The sequence below is a fragment of the Colossoma macropomum genome, unplaced genomic scaffold, assembly GCF_904425465.1.
Source record: "Colossoma macropomum unplaced genomic scaffold, Colossoma_macropomum, whole genome shotgun sequence".
Classification (NCBI taxonomy): domain Eukaryota; kingdom Metazoa; phylum Chordata; class Actinopteri; order Characiformes; family Serrasalmidae; genus Colossoma; species Colossoma macropomum.
In genome coordinates, this window is record NW_023494805.1 from 26,941,044 (window position 1) to 26,959,179 (window position 18,136).

The 18,136-nt window shown below is 37.9% G+C and overlaps 1 protein-coding gene across 1 annotated transcript; it reads right to left on the reverse strand.

Annotated features, from left to right (window-relative positions):
* Positions 1-542: 542 nt before the first annotated feature.
* On the reverse strand, positions 543-8,450 carry tmem88b (transmembrane protein 88 b). Its single transcript, XM_036596727.1, has 3 exons — positions 8,112-8,450; positions 3,840-4,232; positions 543-1,386 (listed from the first exon to the last, which is right to left on the reverse strand). Exons 2-3 carry the CDS (start codon positions 4,224-4,226, stop codon positions 1,105-1,107), a joined length of 669 nt encoding a protein of 222 aa, XP_036452620.1. The 5' UTR covers positions 4,227-4,232; positions 8,112-8,450; the 3' UTR covers positions 543-1,104.
* Positions 8,451-18,136: the final 9,686 nt, after the last annotated feature.

The window sequence follows — 18,136 nt, forward strand, 5'->3', positions numbered from 1 at the left end:
CTCTACAAGGTAATGTTGATCAGGCCACAGTGGGTTTCACCCCTTGGCATATTGGTCCTGATTCCAGCCGTTATGGTGTTCTGAAGGTTGTAAATGACTTGCATTCCTCTCCCCCAACAAAACACTACAGATTTAATAAGAAGCATAACATTCTTGAGAGCTGTTATTTCTTATTTGTTTGTCATTCTTTGTGTGCACTGGCAACACAAGAACACTCCTCCTTCAAGTATACTGTTGCTAGGTTTGTGTATGTGTGTGCACTTGCTGTCTTTGTGAGGGCTATACAGTGATAGGACAACATGACATTTTGCTCAAGTGGGGACATTTTGCTGGTCCTCACTTGAGTACGTGTTTTGAGCACAAATTAATTTTTTTAAACTAAAAGAGCAGGAAAATTGCATTGTGGACACTAAGGTTAAGGGTAGTGTGCAGGTGAAGAATTGCCAGACCATATGGGTTGCGTATTGTGCATTTTAGATTGCACTATAATCCCACATACATTTTTGTTTCTACATTAATGGGGATATACAGCAGTCAGAATATATGTATGAAAGTTTTTTTTCTTTTATTTGAGTATAAAATAATAACCACAGTACAAGACAGTTTAAACGAGGAAAGAATTTACATTTATATCGACACATCTTTATTAAAAAAGTTTCATCATTTTGTAGGTTATACCTTTCTGAGGTTAGAAATGCATACAAGATACAGTGTAACTAGTCCAGCTTTGGTCTCATAAAATAATCCAGTGTTCTTTTTAAGTGAAAGTACTAAGTTAAAGAAAGTAATCTTGTTGACCTTTAAAAACTGACTCCTGCATTTTAAAGATGATTTCTGATTTCTCAGCACTAGAGTACATCTTTAATTTTGATGAGGAAAAAAGTGTTTCAGCTTGGAGCAACACAAACTATTATGGAACCTTGAAGAAAGAAATGAATATTTGCATGAATTTGGTGCATTTATTTACTGGCAAATGGCATTATTTGGTGTCATTTTTACTTATTTTAAGGCACCCTACGTTGGTATAGGGGATTTAAAAGAAGGTTCCATTAAAAGAATAAGAGCAAAAACACTGCCTTGCTGAGACCCACCATCAAGCCCCCCTCATACCCACACCTTTCCTTTCCCTCCTTCATTCCCTGCCTGCTGACCACAGCAGCCCCCTCCCAGGCCATGGTGCTGCGTGGCAGGCAGGTTCTTGTAGACTGCGCGGCTGTAGGGGATGAAGCAGAGGCCGAGCTGGAGGTGACGAGCCAGTCTGCAGTATGCTGCCAGGGCCAGGACCAGTAGTGGAGTGACAAGCAGGAAGCCCACCACTAAGAGTGCCACACAGCCTCCATCACTCAGCAGGTCCGAGCAGTAGGCAGACGCACCATGTGGACGCACCTTATAGAGGACAAAAGAGTTCGGTCAGCTAGGTGACAGCAAATACAGAGATACAAGAGGGGAAAAAACAGGAATAAAGGCTTTCAGAGAAAATTGCATTGAAATATTGTACTGATTGGAATATTACTGATTGAGTATTTGTTGAATGCATTATTTTACAACAAAAATGAGTAGAGATGTGGAAATGAAGGGAAAAAAAGATTGGTAAGCTGCAACAACAAATTTGTACCTGACCACTTTCTTGTGCCGATCTATGCATCTATATGTGCTGTAGGTTGTTCTTTATATAGAACCTTTATATAGCTGCGGCTCAAAGGACAATGCTATAATGTCTGAATTATCAGTCTTAAAAAAGATTTTTCTTCAAAGGTTCTTTAGTAGAGAAAAGGGTTCTCCTGTTATGATGTTAGTCTTGTAACAAAAGAATCCTTTTTGATGCCATATAGAACCATTTTCTCTCCTAAAGAACCTTTGAAGAAAAATCTTTTTTATGATAGTTCAGACATTATAGCATTGTCCATTGAGCCACAGCTTAATCACATCACTTCGGGTGGTATGTTTTGGAAGGCAAATGGTAGGGGTTTGGTTATATCACAGGCTGATTTAGTGGAGTTGAGGTTTGGGATTTGAGGGAGGGAAAAAAATCATGGGGGGAGCGAAATGTGCCCCTGAAGGAATGTGTTTCTGAAGTGAGGACAGGCGAGGAGCAGATATGTGGGGCTAGAATGTCTGCTTCGTTATTACATGTACACTGACACACATGCGCTGTGAAAGACTGTCATGTTGGAGTGTCTGAGACACAAACTGCTCACCAGTAAGACTGTTCTCTATAGCTAGAGCATATTTAGATTATCACATGATTCTGTTGAAGCATTTTGAAAAATGCTCTAAATTTGGGGTTTTCTTTAAAAATATCTGACTTGTTATCGAACGCAAGGAATCCGATGTCAGTATGATAAAATAGCACCTGGCTGGTGTGATGCTGTGAGATAAAGATAAAACACTGATGACAAGTGAGAAAGTTCAGTTTGAAAGCAGGAGAATAGGAGAGAAAGAAAGATTAGTCTCCTCCACATTCCACTGATATTCCCTTGATATTCCCTTGTGAAAGGAAAGAGTGAAGAAAGTGAAGGGGGGGGAGGGAAAGAGAGGAGGCTGAGTAAACGGAGTAGGGTGGACAGGGTAGGAGGTGAGCTGATAAGCCTTACACAAGTCCATCTGTGTTTGCTTTCTGTCTCCCTCTAAGCTGTGGCTATGAATCCTTTCTAAAAGACATCTGGTTAAAATAACTCATGCTCTGTTTTTACTGTAGGTTGAGTTTTGTAGTAATCCTGCCCTTCTTGGTTGTAGCCTGTCACATTAGAATTTGAGTTTGGAGTGTTTCATTACTACACTGAACTGTTTCATGGCCCCTTAGCTCTGCTTATGTCTTACAGGAAGATACACTTTGTTTTCTTGATTAACAGTTGCTCTATTTTACAAGAGTTTATGGTTGAGTCAAGGTGATGTAGCACCTTTAGCGAACTAGCATCAGTTAAGTAAAAACCCTTGGACTGAAATATGTGTATGTATGCTCTTGTTCAGAAAAGACCTTCAATTCACATCAGAACTTGCTGGTGGCCTACTTTTCACTCTTTATCCTTTTGTTTGCAGCTTTCCTTTTTATTTAATCCTTCACTAAGCTGATGTCTTGAGAGCACTAATTGGTTGGAATGGTAAAGGAATGACCACAAGTGTCTGCTAATTGGAGAGGAAGGAGAATCCATCCTCAATTCACACACACTGACCCACACTGACCTTAAGAGACATCACTGAGGACATTGAGTTCACAAAGACAATGCTGCAGTTTGTTTGCAAGTTGTTTAGCTACATTTAGAAACTAAATGTGATAGAGAACATATATGAGGTTGCATATGAAGTTTTTACTGTTGTCTTGCGTGTGGAAGGTCAAATAGAAATTGAGCAGTATCTAAGTTGGGTCTCCTATCTGGTCAGTTGCTCCTGTGTATGAGAGTGGGACAACTAAAGAGTCTACAGAGGCTCCAGGGCTGACGTCAGCTCTCCTGACCTGGCCTCACTAATACTACCCCTCGAACATCTGAGAAATGCTCAAGATTAAGAGATTATGCCAGAAATCAAAGGGAGAGAGACAAAACGTCATTCTGATCCTTTGGAGGAAAATTCAGTCATCATTGGATATATTTATTAAGTCAAAGAACTTAGTAGATGTTGAACTTTTTAAAAAACATTCTGCAATAGCAGTTATTATTTATTCTGTGCTTGAAGGGGTGAGTTTTCAAGACCCATGTTACGCCTAAGCCTAGATGAAAAGATTGTACAGTGGTGAATTCCTATTAGTATTGCAATTTAGTCCAAGAGTAGCCTTATATCTGGGAAATGGGCCCATTATTTTATTCTTTGAAACACTCAAAATATGTTGTTTGTGTACTTACAGTGGAGTGGCAGAGAAATCCAAACACCACCATGACTGTGGCAGGTGTTAGGATCAGGCCGAACACCATGCCAGCCAGGCATGCGTTAATGGTGGCTATCACCAGATTCTGTGCTGTCACCAGTACTGAACATGCCCAGCAGTCTAGAGACCCCCTCAGCTCTAAGGGAGCATCACCACCTCCAGTGTCTGCAGTGGAGTATGGAGGAGGCACCACCACCCCTGACTCGCTGATGGGAGTTCCAGCAGGAACTGTAGAGGCCAGAGAGTTGCTGTGCTGGAGATGGGCCTGCTGATGGTGATGAAGGTGGTTGTGGGATGGGAGCTCCTCAGACAAGTCCAAAACTTGATGATGAGCTCCCTTCTCCAGAGTGCCGTTCAGACTCATGGTGACCTGGACAAAGGAGGTTGTTGGCATCATTAGGTTTGTTAAATGGGCAGTCCTTTCATGATGCTGTGAACACATTTCTAGTAGATTTCAAATGGAAGCTATGGCCAAGTTACTTCAGTTAACTAATGTGCAACATGCGTAGCTGTAAAAGATGGAAAAACAGAAAGAATAACAGTACAATGAGTAACATTCACCACCTTTATTGTTCTGTGGCTCTCGTTTCTGCTTCCTGATGGGTTGAACATTTTATTACGATGTCCGCACCAAACTTGGGAATTCAATACGACCATGTTTTTTAGTGCACATCAACATTGTACTGTCCGCATAATCTGCTCATTTTGCCGTTTGAGTCTTAACAGAGGCTTGTATTGTTCTTGCAGCATGAGCTGAAGCTAATAATGGCAGATGAGCAAAAGTGAAGCTTTTGATTTTGTTACATGGACTGTGGAACGTTTTTGAAAGATTGGGCCAAGCATCACTAACGTGATTGGATGAATTCAAAGTGATGCATAATAAAATGAACTGGGAGATGGAGAGATCAAGTGAGAGGTTTTTTTAACACTTATAATGTGCATGTAGACTATAGGCATTTTTATTTTTTGCAACATGAGTATGATGATATACTTTATCAAAAATATGTGAGGGATAAAGATGGATTTTATAGTTTGATAGGCTCGTGAAAGTTAAAAAAAATAGCAAAAAGTAACAGACTGTCAATCAAAGAAAGCAAAGAACACCTACATGTATAATTTTATACACTTCAACTATTGTAATGTGAAACAAACCTAACCAAATAAATTATCACAAGTAGCCACACTCGGGGACTAGATGTGAAAACAGCCTTAATGTTGCTTTTAGATGTCTTGTAATTCATGCAGTGCTGCAACATACTCTTTGTTCTGTTATACTAGATAGACTGTCAAAGTTCATTGCCAGTTTTCATCATTTTCCAAAGCCAAATCTGTTATGTAATATTTGTGTGAGAGGCTCTGGACCAGAGGAGTTCATGGCAAGGGCAGATTTGTTATCACTGGGAAGCCAAACTTGTGTGATCTCTTAATTGGCCCTTTTATCAGAAGATTGTTATCTGAAAGCTGTGTGCCGGAAGCCAATTGGCATCTGACTGTGTTTTAAGCAAGGTTGATAAGGTGAAGTGATGAAGAGGCCAAGCCTTTTACTATCTGCATGTATATACGTCGAGGGTCGTGTGTGTGTGTGTGTGTGTGTGTGTGGGGCGGGGTATAAGAGGCAGCAAAGTTCCTCAGGGTTTTGATGTTACAGCTCCCCAGAGTAGCGCATTTAGCTAAGACGCCTCCACTTCATCATAGAGATAAACACTGCCACTAGCTGTCAGTAGCATCATATGAGGTTAGTTATGGAAATTTGGAATATTCTCTTTTTGTGAAAAACAAAAACGACAAAAAAATTATTGTGTCAAACCTTCATGTTTCTTTTTTCATGTGGACTTAATAGCACTGGAAGAGTGGCTCCGTAGTCCACTTCTTTTTTTCTTCCATTTTAACATATTATGTAACATTTCCACACATGGTGGCTACCAAATGCATAGAAGAACGTGCTATTGCTGACTGTGGTATCTATTTCTTTTGGCTTGAATTAGTTTTAAAACGTACAGCAGCTCTTCAGCAACTTGGCTATTTTAAATGAAGCACTGTTTTACATCCTTTGTAGTGTGGTTAGCTTTTAATTGTGTAATGCAATGCCAATAAACATAGTGAAATTAGCTGCTTGGCCAAGCACTGCTGCACATTGTCATGACAGTTTGTGACCTTTTTGCTACACTTCAGTGTGTGTGTGCAACTCACTGTTTTAGCTTAGAATGACATTTAAGCAACAGAACACGAGAGGGAGTGTGTTATTGCGAAATAACATCACAACTGTGATGTTATTTGCGATAACACACAGTGTTCTGTTGCTTTTATACAACAGTTAAATAAATAAAGTAAGAAATAAATAAATTGGGCCGTGAACGTGGCATTTAATGTTTTAATGTTAGCAATTCCTTCCGCCAAATTAGTTCCTTAACAAGCAGCTTGTTGCTACGTCAGAGTACAGCCAGCAGTTCGTTCTCCAGCTCCTTACACTAAATTTCAGAACTGTCATTACAGCTGAGCAAGCTTTTCAGTCGGCAGCTGTGACAGAACAACACCTAAACAACCTAGAATACCATTCGCCAAACGTGTAGTTTCATCTTCAGAGTCTGACCAAATCAGACTGAGCCATAAAACTGCTGCAATATCAAGTTTAGCTCAGTGTTGTCAATTTTTGCTAGATCAGTATTAATGTTGTTTTGTTCCAGCCAGTCTGTAAAGCATTTTACAGCCTATTATGTTTGGCGAATGGTATTCGGTTAATTTCTGGCTAATTCCAGGTTGTTAAGGTGTTCTTCTGTCACAGCTGCTGACTGAAAAGCTTGCTCAGTGGTGATGGCAATTTCAGAATTTTGTGTTCTCATCCTCAGAGTCTGACCAAATCGGCTGTAGGTCAAATGTGATCTTAAAAGTATCCATTTTCTGTTTGTGCATAAAGTAAGAAGTAAAAATGTTCAAATGCCTTGAGCGTCTCCCACAGCTGCCAAAGTCATTGCTTAGCAATGGCATCTCGGGGAGAGATAGTGTTTGTGAAAAAAACATAATGTTATGGTGAAATAAGGTATAATATAGGTCCTACAGGCACAATGTCAGAAATCTCTTTAGATGACTGTGACACCTTAGTGCTACATGCGCTCTGTTGAGGATAGTGGGGTCTTCTGGTCGTGTCAATGGAAAGACAAAATTATAAAAAAAACTCTCTATGCTTATATTATCTTAGACTACCAGAAGTAAGAGGACATAACTTTATCCTCAAGCGCTAATATAAACATCAACCAACAGGCCAGTCTCCAGAAAAAAATCTCACTGGCCCAAATAACTGCTCTCTCTTCTGTAGTAATAGATAAGTGCACCGTATCTGCTGGCATGCTAACACCTTAAAATTGTGGTCTTGTGAATACTCACGCACACTTAAGGTACTTTATCCAGTTCATGTACCTACATAAACACTGTGCATACCCAGCAAGTGATAGTGTCTTCCTGTCGTTGTGTTTTTTGGCATGACGCAGGTTAAGTGGGGTAGGTGCCAGATCTGAATTAAAAACCTCCTCCACCCATTTACAGCCACCAGTGGTGTTCCCTTTTACTTTTCTGGGAACTACACAATTGGATTTTTCTTTTTTTCCCCCCCAAATAAACTTTCACCGGATTTGTTAGGCAGTTTAATGAGATGGGAAACATTCATCTGTACACTTTGATCTTCAGAACCCAATTCTACTAGGCTTGTGAAGTGGTTTCTACAGTTTTCCCACACACCGGATTATGGCTTCCTTTGCAAATACCGAACAGGCCCATCACCAATTATTTAACAAACGCTTATGATTATGGATCAACTTTTATAGCAAAAGCAAAAGCACCATCCAGTTTTCATTATCTTTATCCTTCATATTGTTACTTTCCTGGGTATTATACAGCATTATAAGGCAGTGGAAGCTACACATTACTTACACAGAGTCCAGAGAGAAGTACTATATATATATATATATATATATATATTTATATATATAGAAGTACTATATATATATATATATATATATATATATATATATATATATTTGTGTATATATGTATTTATGTGTGTGTGTGTGTGTGTGTGTGTATATATATGTTGAATCCTTTAATCTGTCTTTAAAAAGCGCTTAATCTGTGTCTGCGAAATTGACCCTTAAATGTTTTGGTCTGCTAGTGTGAAGACTCTGCATTCCATGAGAACAGGATCAGATAGGTGGCCTATGTCTGCTTTTCATCATGGTCCTCCTCCACTAGCACTCACCGTGTGGCGTGGAGCCTGGTAGTCCTCTTCCAGTTCTTGATGTGTGTTGTTTTTTTGTGCAGCAGATCCTTCTTTTGAAATATTTGTTAAATCCCTTTAGCTTGATGTTGATGTTAGCTGAATATTAGCAATGGCCTCTGTAAATGTTCATATCTGGAGTTCTGCAGATGTCTTTCTGGATGTACTTGGATCCTGGCCACTGTTTTCTTAAAATCTCTTTGTTGGATGTCCAGTTATGAGTCCTGTTTGCAAATCTTGTTTCTTTGTCTATGGTGTGTTCTTGTATCCCTTTCTTGTTGGTCCTCTCTCTCAGGTCTGCCTGCCTCTCAGAGGGTAGACTGAGAGCTGAATGTGGTCAGTTAGCCAGATATACAGATGCCTTTCTTTGCCCCTCAGCTTCCCCTCCCTTTGAGACCGCCTCCCCCTGTTCTCTCAGAAATAGCCTGTGGAGTGTTTGAAGACTGATTGTTTATTTAAAGAGCTCAGGGCAGGACTTTTAATTAGTACTGATGGACTTGCAGAGTGAAGTGAACCTATTGTGTACCTCACTGACCATATGTTCACATGTGATGTGTGTGTTTCTTACATATGTGTCTGTATCCCACATTTTTAGCTATATACATACATTTAACAGTCATAGTCTATAAGCAAAAACTGACATGTATACATCACAATCCGATTTGAGACTGGACATAAGTGGTGGCATGGTACAGTACTAGAGTAAAAGTAGAACTACTCTTGATAAAATATTACTTGAGTGAAAATACAAGTATTAAATTTTTATTTGTACTTGAGTAAAAGTACAAAAGTATGTGCTTGTGCATATCGTCACTGTCCAGAGAAAAACAAGTATCTGCAAAACAGTAACTTTACAGGAGAGGGCAAAAACGTTATTTACTTTTAATGTGAGTTAAAGTAAAGGGATTTTATTCCAAGCCATTTTGGAGCATTTCTGTGGGTCCATTCATCATGAAATGGTCACACAATGTAGAGGGCAGCTGCTGAGTTCAAATGATGGAGAAAAATTAAAATCTACAAAATGGAGATACATGTTTTTCTTTGCTCAGTGATGATATACTATGTCACTTGATGGACTAGGATGAGGGTTCATTTGTGTTAAGAAAAGCATTCCTTCTGTGTAAGAAATTAGCTTTAAAGAAATTAGCCTTCTAAGAACATTCTTTACCAACTCAGCTCGTAACTTCTGAGAAGATTTATGTAAAAGTCACATGGATTGTCATCAGTATCTGTACTGTGCGAGAGTTCATTCATAGGTCACACATAATCAAAACAGACACATATCCAGAATCATGAGCAAGTAGTGGGGAGAAGTAGATGGGACTGATGGGGAGATGTGGATCAGGAGTGGAATGGCAGTGCAGGATTTCTCTTTAATGATGAAAAGCGTATCTGGAAAACAGAAGGAGTGGTCAAACATGGGTAGAATAAAGAGCAGGGAAAAGGGGGTGGGATGTTTCTCCACAGATAAGAAAGCCTGTCAGATTTAAAGATCATAGGCTGGTAATTAAGTTTTGTCAGATTACATTTTTCCCTTCCCTTGTTCTTATGTTTGTTTACTTTCCGTCCACTAGTAGGCATTGATCCCAGATGTTGTTTCACAGATGCTTGTGCATTGGAGAAACAGAGGATGCAGTGACGAGGTGGAGAGAAGGCATCAAAAGGAGTCTGACGTAAAGGAAGACAAATTTTACCTTGCATGATTTTGTTTTGCCTTCAGCTTTCATGCTTTGGACTCCAGTGTGAAGTTGTACGTTTCCTTGTGCAACCTGGGTGCCTTTTACAGCCCACTTTAAATGCAACATGTAGGTGCTGTTGGTGTTCAAATAAAGGGAAATGCATGTTAGTACCAGATCTAAAAGTATGCTTATGTTGATTGCCCTGCTGAAAAAGGACCATTAGAAATCATTAGGATTAAAACTTAATGGTTTTGCTTTTTAATAGGAATTGGCTTAATGTTTTCCAATAGAGACCACTAGTTTCCTGTAGAACGTTATTAAATCCCATTAGAAAACCATCAAATGCATTTAAAATTAGCCATTAGTCACCTGATAAACCATTAGGATCCTTTACATTGTGGTATCAACTCGTCAAAAAAGCCAAAAGACGTTACAAAACCATCAGGAACCAACAGTAAAGATGGTGCTTTTTTTTCAGTAAAAAGTGTTGCATTTGTATTTTTTTTTCAGTGTGTTTGTAAATGCAGTCCTGCTAGCCTGTGCACATTCAGTAATCAATGATGTTGTGCTCTGCCTAAGACTTGTCTAGAGTAACTCCAGGCTGATATTTAAGTGGAGACATTTAAATTGAGCTGGATTTTCACTACGTGCTTAGAACTGGTTGTGATACAGACCACAAAAGCAAGTTACCAAAAGGGACTATAGCTGGTGTCCCTGTTACTGAACTCACTGACCTGCTCATTTGAAAATTAAATTAGTTTTATGTAAACATGTCTTCTTTTGACAGATTATCAGTCAATTATCGATTTATGTCTGTTTATAATTAATTCATTATTGATATCTGATTCTGTAATTAATTCTTCTCTCTTCATTCTAGAAAACACCAGGTCAAATAGGGCTGGAAAAGCCTTGTTCAGGAGTGCTGATCTGATGATGGGTGGCTCAGTGAGCTTCCTTTACTTCCATCAAACAGGAAATTCTCAAGTCCTTACCCTACAGTGATCACTGCTATAAGATTAACCCAAAGTTATCATACACAGCCTGTCTAATAAAATAAATGTAATTTTTTTCAGTTCCTTGCTGTCTTGTAAGATTTAAGATTTATCCATAGTCTCTGAAAAAATTATATAGGAATTGTGCACATGGTAAAATCAGTATCAGGGGCATGTTTACCAATGTGTTTCATCACCTCTTCTTTTAACAACACTCTGTAAGCATTTTGGAACTGAAAAGACCAACTGTGTGCTGATAACAAGTCTGATGGTCTTTTCCCCGGAGGACGCAGTGTCCATGATTTCCAAAAAGAATTTCAAATGTTAATTTGTCAGACCACAGGACACTTTTACACTTCCTCTGAGTCCATTTTAAATGAGCTCGGGCCCAGAGAAGGCGGTGGTGTCTCTGGATCCTGTTTATATATGGTTTCTTCTTTGCATTTAAGAGTTTTAACTTGCATTTGTGGAAGCAGCAACAGACTGTGTTCATAAATGTTTCTGAGCCAATGCAGTGATTTCCACTACAGAATCATGTCTGTTTTTAATGCAGTGCCGCCTGAAAGCCCAAAGATCATGGCCAGCAAGTACTGGTTTTTGGCCTTGTCCCTTACATACAGAGATATCTCCAGATTATCTGAATCTTTTAATCTTATTATATTCTTGAATTGTTGTACTATTTGATTGTGCAGTCTTTCACAGAGTGGTGAACCCCTCCTCATCTTTACTTCTGGAAGACTCTCTGGGATGCTCTTTTTATACCCAGTGATGTTACTGACCTGTTGCCAATTAACCACCAGGTGTTTTTTTTTAGCATTACACAACTTTACCAGTCTTTTGTTGCTCCTGTCCCAACTTTTTTGGAACATGTTTTTGGCATCAAATTCAAAATGGGCACATAATTTTCACTAAACAATAAAATGTCTCAGTTTCAACATTTGATATTGTACTTTCTTCTTCATACTATTTTCGATTAAATAAAAGGTTTAAAAGATTTGCACATCATTGCATTTTGTTTTTATTTACATTTTGCACAGCGTCCCAACTTTTTTGGAAATGGGGTTGTACATGTGAGATAATAAGAAGTAATTAATTAAGAAGTAATTAAATGATGCAGATGTTTCTTTATGTGTAATAAATTCAACCAAGTCTAAATTTAACTCTCTTCATTAATTAAGTGTGCATAAGTAGTATGTGGTGTAATAGGTTTAAGCTGATTTTACCCGCTTTGTACGTCATAGTCAGCATATTTTGCAAGTTACTCTGCATGTGTTTGCGTTTTCTTTGTTGTAACATGCCTTACTCAGCTTACAGTGGCCTTGTGGAGATGAGGAGATGAATCATTTTTGTCAATTCAAGTTAGAAATGCACTAATTGTTTTTTTAAACAAAAGCCTATAAGAAAGTGTTTAGTCTTGTTTTTCAGTTGTATGTAGTTGTTTTTATGAAACAGCCTCATGTAATCTCCCATTCCACCATGATTTTATTATTTTCTTTTTATTTAAAAATTATGGTTGAAAATGTACTGAATACACAAACTGACTGTAGGAGCTATTTACATAGTAATTACATATGTATGTTTTGAAAAAATTACTGAACATTTTTCAGTTTTATCCTCCTACAGACTCCAGTTTTGTTAACTCGCTGAGGAGTCGAGTGTGTTGGGTTCGGGAAAATGTTTCAGCATTATGTCTTTTGGTTGTATGTTCAACTTCAGGAGGCTTTATTGTCATTTCAGCTATATACAAGTACACAGTGAAATGAAACGGCATTCCTCCAGGATTATGGTGCAAAACAGTACAGTATACACAGTGCAGACAATACAGTGCAATGAATGTGATGTAAAATTTAAGATGAGAAAAAACAGATGCAAGAGGATAGAGCAGCAATGCTAAATCCTGGCTGAAGTTGTTTTAAAACAGTCTGTGTGTTAATTAAAAACACTGAATGACTAATGGAAAGTGCAGATCTGCGCCATCTGGTGGCGGTCGTAAAAGTAATTGTGCGACCATATAAGTACTGTACTACGGATACCGTGTAACTGTAATTTTGCTGAGTAATTGTTATAGATGAGAAACTACCATTGAACTACAAATCCCATAGATTGGTGCTAGTGCCGCTTCATGGGACATGTGAGTGACGTCATCCGCACGACTTTGAGGTCTGTTTGAGTTATAGGTCTGTTGTGGGAAAACGGTCGTGAAAACTATTTCTGTGTTTTACGGCCCATTAATCATTTTGATCATTGTCATTGTGTCAAATACAACTGAACATACGACACGTTATGTTGTACAGCTTGTAATGTCCATCACTGCCGGTTCATTGTTACCGAGACTTTGAATTCGAAGAGCTAAGGCTGATCTGTCCACTCTCCTCACCAGACAGAGGAACGAAGTACTAACTGACTCCTTTTTTAATTTTTTTAACAGATGTTTAGTGATTTTTATTTGTACTGTCGATTGTTGAGTCAGTTTCGATTTACTGATGTGCAGTTTTTAAGTAAAGCTTATTTATTTAAAAAGGACACTGCTGAAATGCTTGGTGCAGGAGGTCTTTAGCTATTAACGGATAAAAATTACAAGTGGTGTTTTACGAGTGTTGATGTAACGTCACTGGCCCTGAACAATAAAGCTACTGAAGCTCTGAATTGTGTTGTATTAACATTAGGTTTCTTTGGCATGTAAAAGTGGAGAGCTTAAACGCAGAACCCCCCACTAGCAGACATAATACAGGCAGTGAGGGTGGGCAATTAAGCCCTCTGATTGGCTGAGAGTCTACGCTCACTGTAGAGTCTGACTGTAGCCTACCAATCACATTCCGGATTTTCACAGTAGACTACAAATCATATGTGAGAGACGTTGAGTAAAATCCCGCCCACTAATTTAGACCATGGCTTCGAATTCAAAGGCGAAGATCCGCGTTTTGTGAGTGAAATTGACTGAACTTGCAAATAATAATGATAAAAAATGCTTTGTAAGCCGTGAGTGATTTTCTCCCCTATGAAGCTTGAACTGGAGAGAGCAGTGTGACAGAATCCCAGCGAGTCCTAAACCTGTATTTGGGTGATACCGCTACTGGGGCCATTATTGTCTTAATACGGTTTTGGAATGTTCGTTAAGGTGGAGGACATTTTACCTTAACACTTAGAAAACAGTATTTCTTCAACCTGTTCCAGTCCGCTAATGGCCTAACGTTAACTACACTTGATCCTACAATCTTTAATATACTTTTAAATCGATTTTTTGTTCAATGTGTGAATCCTTTTAACGTCTCATGCTTGTTCATGTATTGTAAAGTTATGAGGTTATACCATGTGCATTTTAGGCGTCTATCTCACAACATTCGCTCAACTCTGTTTCTCTGAGCAAATTACCCCCTATGAAATATTTGGAGTTTTCAACAAGTCACAACATTTTCAACAGAAAGTTGTTCACGCAGATTTCGTGAAGATCATAGGAAGAAGACAAGTACACTCTCAAATAATAAATCATTAGAACGTGCTTAGTAAATACACATAGTACATTTTCGTGTATTTTTAAGATTCTCTGCTAAAAACCCTTAATCCTATTACTAGTGTTTCAACTCTGTTACTCATTTATGTTGATGTCAGCAAAGAAACCTTGTTAAAAAAACAAAACAAAACAAAAATATATATATACATACATACTATATATATATATATATATATATATATATATATATATATGTGTGTGTGTGTGTGTATATGTATATGTATATATATATATATATATATGTATATATATATGTTCCTGAGATGCATTAACACAATTTTAGTTTGGTTAAATGCATGCATTGTTAAATTCTGTGAATTCAGTTGCGGAATGACCCGTTTGTAATTTTTTCTGAGTAAAATTTCCATTGTGTCGACACTCATTGACCATAAATTGGACGATGAGTGTAGATACAAGGAGGTGGAGGGACAGTGTTTTGTACATCTAAATCAAGAGTCTGTTGTTATAGCTAAAACACGTGTGTATATGTTCTATCTTTAATCAGCTATAAGGTTAATAGTTATATACATGTTATTAAAACCTTTGCTTTTTGATATTTGATGTCAGAACACTTTGATATTAAAATTGAAAGCCAACTAAATAAAAATTCTTTTATTGTTATTGCAGGAGTTGGTGGCACATTGAGAACCAATCAGGTATGAGCACAGCAGGAATGCAGCTGCTGAGTCTTACCCTTGATGAACCACCTCATTGATCATGTGGTTTCCCCATCAGGTAAGGAAGAGTTCTACATGGACAGAGAGAGGATTCAGCATATAACTCACAGCATCTTTCATATTAAAAGCCCACAGTAAGAATCATAATTACTCTGTATGTTATGTTTTGTTATTTTCTCTTATTTATGTAGTCCCTAAATAGGAAAAGTAAGTATTTACTTTGACCTTTAAACATCAGTTTTGTGTCTTCCATGATGCACTGGTTAATTTGACTTTTGAATGTGGTATAACCAGCCCTTGGCGTAACTTATTAGTGGGCATGGATAAGTTACCCCCCAAAAAATAAAAAATCAGCCTTATCAGCCCGTTCGACGTGGAACACCGTAGCATACGTTTTTCTCCTGAACTTTGTTTTTTGAGTTTTTTGTTATTTCTGTATTGTACCAAGTGTGGGCATATATTTCATAAATACATGTTAGATGTAGCCAAGTTCTTGCGATTTCAAGATGATTTATACCCGGTTAGACAATTTTCTAGCACCAAAAAAAAACATCCAGGAAGAAACAAAGCAGAACAAGTCAAAAGGGAGCTCATGCTTTTGTTTGTATCTTTCTTTACCTTTACCTATTTGGAAATTGCTCCTCATCAGGAACCAGACTTGTTGAGGTCCACCTTTTTATTGAGTCTTCACAAAGATGCTTGGATTTCCTCATGGTATGAAGGGCAAAAAGGCACTGGCTCTTAAATACAGTCACAGGTGAATGCCTAAGGTGTATATATATATATATATATATATATATATATATATATATATATATATATGTGTTGGCCTCAACTGTGAAGTTTCACAGTAGGCTGTTTACTTCTCTACTGTAATCGTAGCATGTAACTGAGGATTTATCTTTTTTTTATAATTGACATTATGCAGTACAAAGTAGATTAAGTTTGTGTACAGTCTTTGAGCTGAAAGGATCACTAGCACTTTGAAGCATCTAAAACCCAAAACTTTCTTCAAACTCTGAGGACTGCCCTGCTGGTCTGAGCTGGTTTATACTGGTTTAAGCTGGTTTGGCTGGTCACCCAACACAGTCATGCTGCTTATCCACCATAGCAGCATTCAAAACACAACAGATCTTCGCTGTAAAATAACAACATGTATTCTCTATTTTTTGCGATTTTTACTTTTCTACATCATTAGAACACAGGAGCTATCCTTCACGCTGCATGTTTCATTTTCTTCCAACAACGGCGATATTCTTGTCTATGCTGTTTGTTTTTCGTGACGTTCTGTCACTTTCTAGGAACATGACCCTGTGTTTTATGGTGCCATTACATCAGCGAGCAATGCTATCAGCATATCTTAATTTCTAAGAATGATACTCGAGAGACATAAACCTCACTATCACTTTCATGTCTATTAACCATATCACAGGCACGTTTCATGTGTTTCAAGTTTCATTTGATACTTTGCTGACATACATGCAAAAACATCATCAGCTGGAATGTACAGCATGCATGATGATGATGACTGTGAGCAGACCTCTTCAAGTCAGTCAGCAGTGAGGAATAGAAAGGAATAAGACAGGAATAAGTTTGACTAGAAAACACTGAGGAAATAATATGAGGTTTCTACTACTTTCCTCTTTTTAAGAAAGGTATGTCTGATTTTTAGTTGATCAAATTTGTGGTGTTGCTTAGATTTAAAATAAACGAACAAGGCCAAGAACGGTACAGGCCTGATCCCTACAGTGAGGGAGTCTGATGGAGCTGTTTTGCTGGGGAGCATTTTAATGGCATGGTTTGAGTCACTTGTCCTCTTAGCGGGATTCGTCACTGCAAATGAATACATAGTTATTCTGACTGATCACCTTTAAACCATGCTGAAACATTTCTGTCCTGATTGGAGTTGTCTCTGGTAGAATGAAATTTAATTTTATTTGTTTATTTGACAGGGACAGTACAGATAAACATTGTTACATAGAATGCAACACGTAATGTTTATAGGGCATCTAGCTTAAGCTAATTTGCAGCTAATTTGTTAAATGCTCATATTTATACTACTACAAACATCAGTAGTAGTAGTAGTGGTTTGTTGTGATATAAGACTTGCCAAGCATTGACTAAGATGCACTTAAATGAGTGTATATAAGACACTTTTCCCTACATTTTTCCCTACACACCAGCCCTTTATGGAGAAGACCACCTGGCTTGTGGTCCCCTTGCTCTACATGTTTAAATAAAATCTATTCACTGCTGCTTGAGAATCTAATCAGTCCTTTCCATGATACCTTAACTGGGAAGTTAATTATGTTTTAATTTATTATAAAATAATAAAATATGTGTGTATATTTGGTTTATATTCAGTTGACAAAGTGCTGACTTTTAAATGTTTTAGAGAAGAAGGGACAGAGAAGAACCTCACCATCATTTTCTTTCAAAAGTTGTTATTATGCAAAGCTGGAGTGAGATTACAATGTAATAATTAGTAATATTTTTAGACTATGTATTACTGAGTTTTATATTTGACCAAATATATCATAAAATCTATAATACTTTAATATATATGATGTTTAATGAGTGATGCTGAATTCACAATTTACTATTTATTTTTCACCCCTTTTTATTTTTATGTTAAAAAAAAGTCTTAATCTAGTCTCTGTCTTGTCTTGTCTTGAGCCAGTCCTTGCTTGGTCTTGACTCTGACTTGATGTGTTCAGGTCTTGGTCTTAACTCTGACTCGCCTTTAGCACTCTTGACTACAACACTAGAAAATAGGGGTGCGGGAAAAAATCGATTCTTAGATGCATCGCGATGCGGACGTGAACGATTCTGAATCGATTCACAAATGTCAAAAATCGATTTTCTAAATATTTAATTTATAACGTAATGTTGACGGAACGCAAAGGGCGGAACTTGGAAGTGCGGAAGTGCAGCGCCCGGACAGTCTGTGGCGGCACACAACAAAAACACAACTGGATGAGCGAGAAATCCGACCGGCTCCCACTGCATTAAAGCCAGGTTAGGTCAGAAGTCACAACCCAAAAGGTTAAGAAGAGCCATTTTGACCCTTCAACAAAAATCAAACCACCTTAGGGAGCCACAACATTTAATGTCCATTATGCCTCAGTATGTGATAATGTCCTAGTAT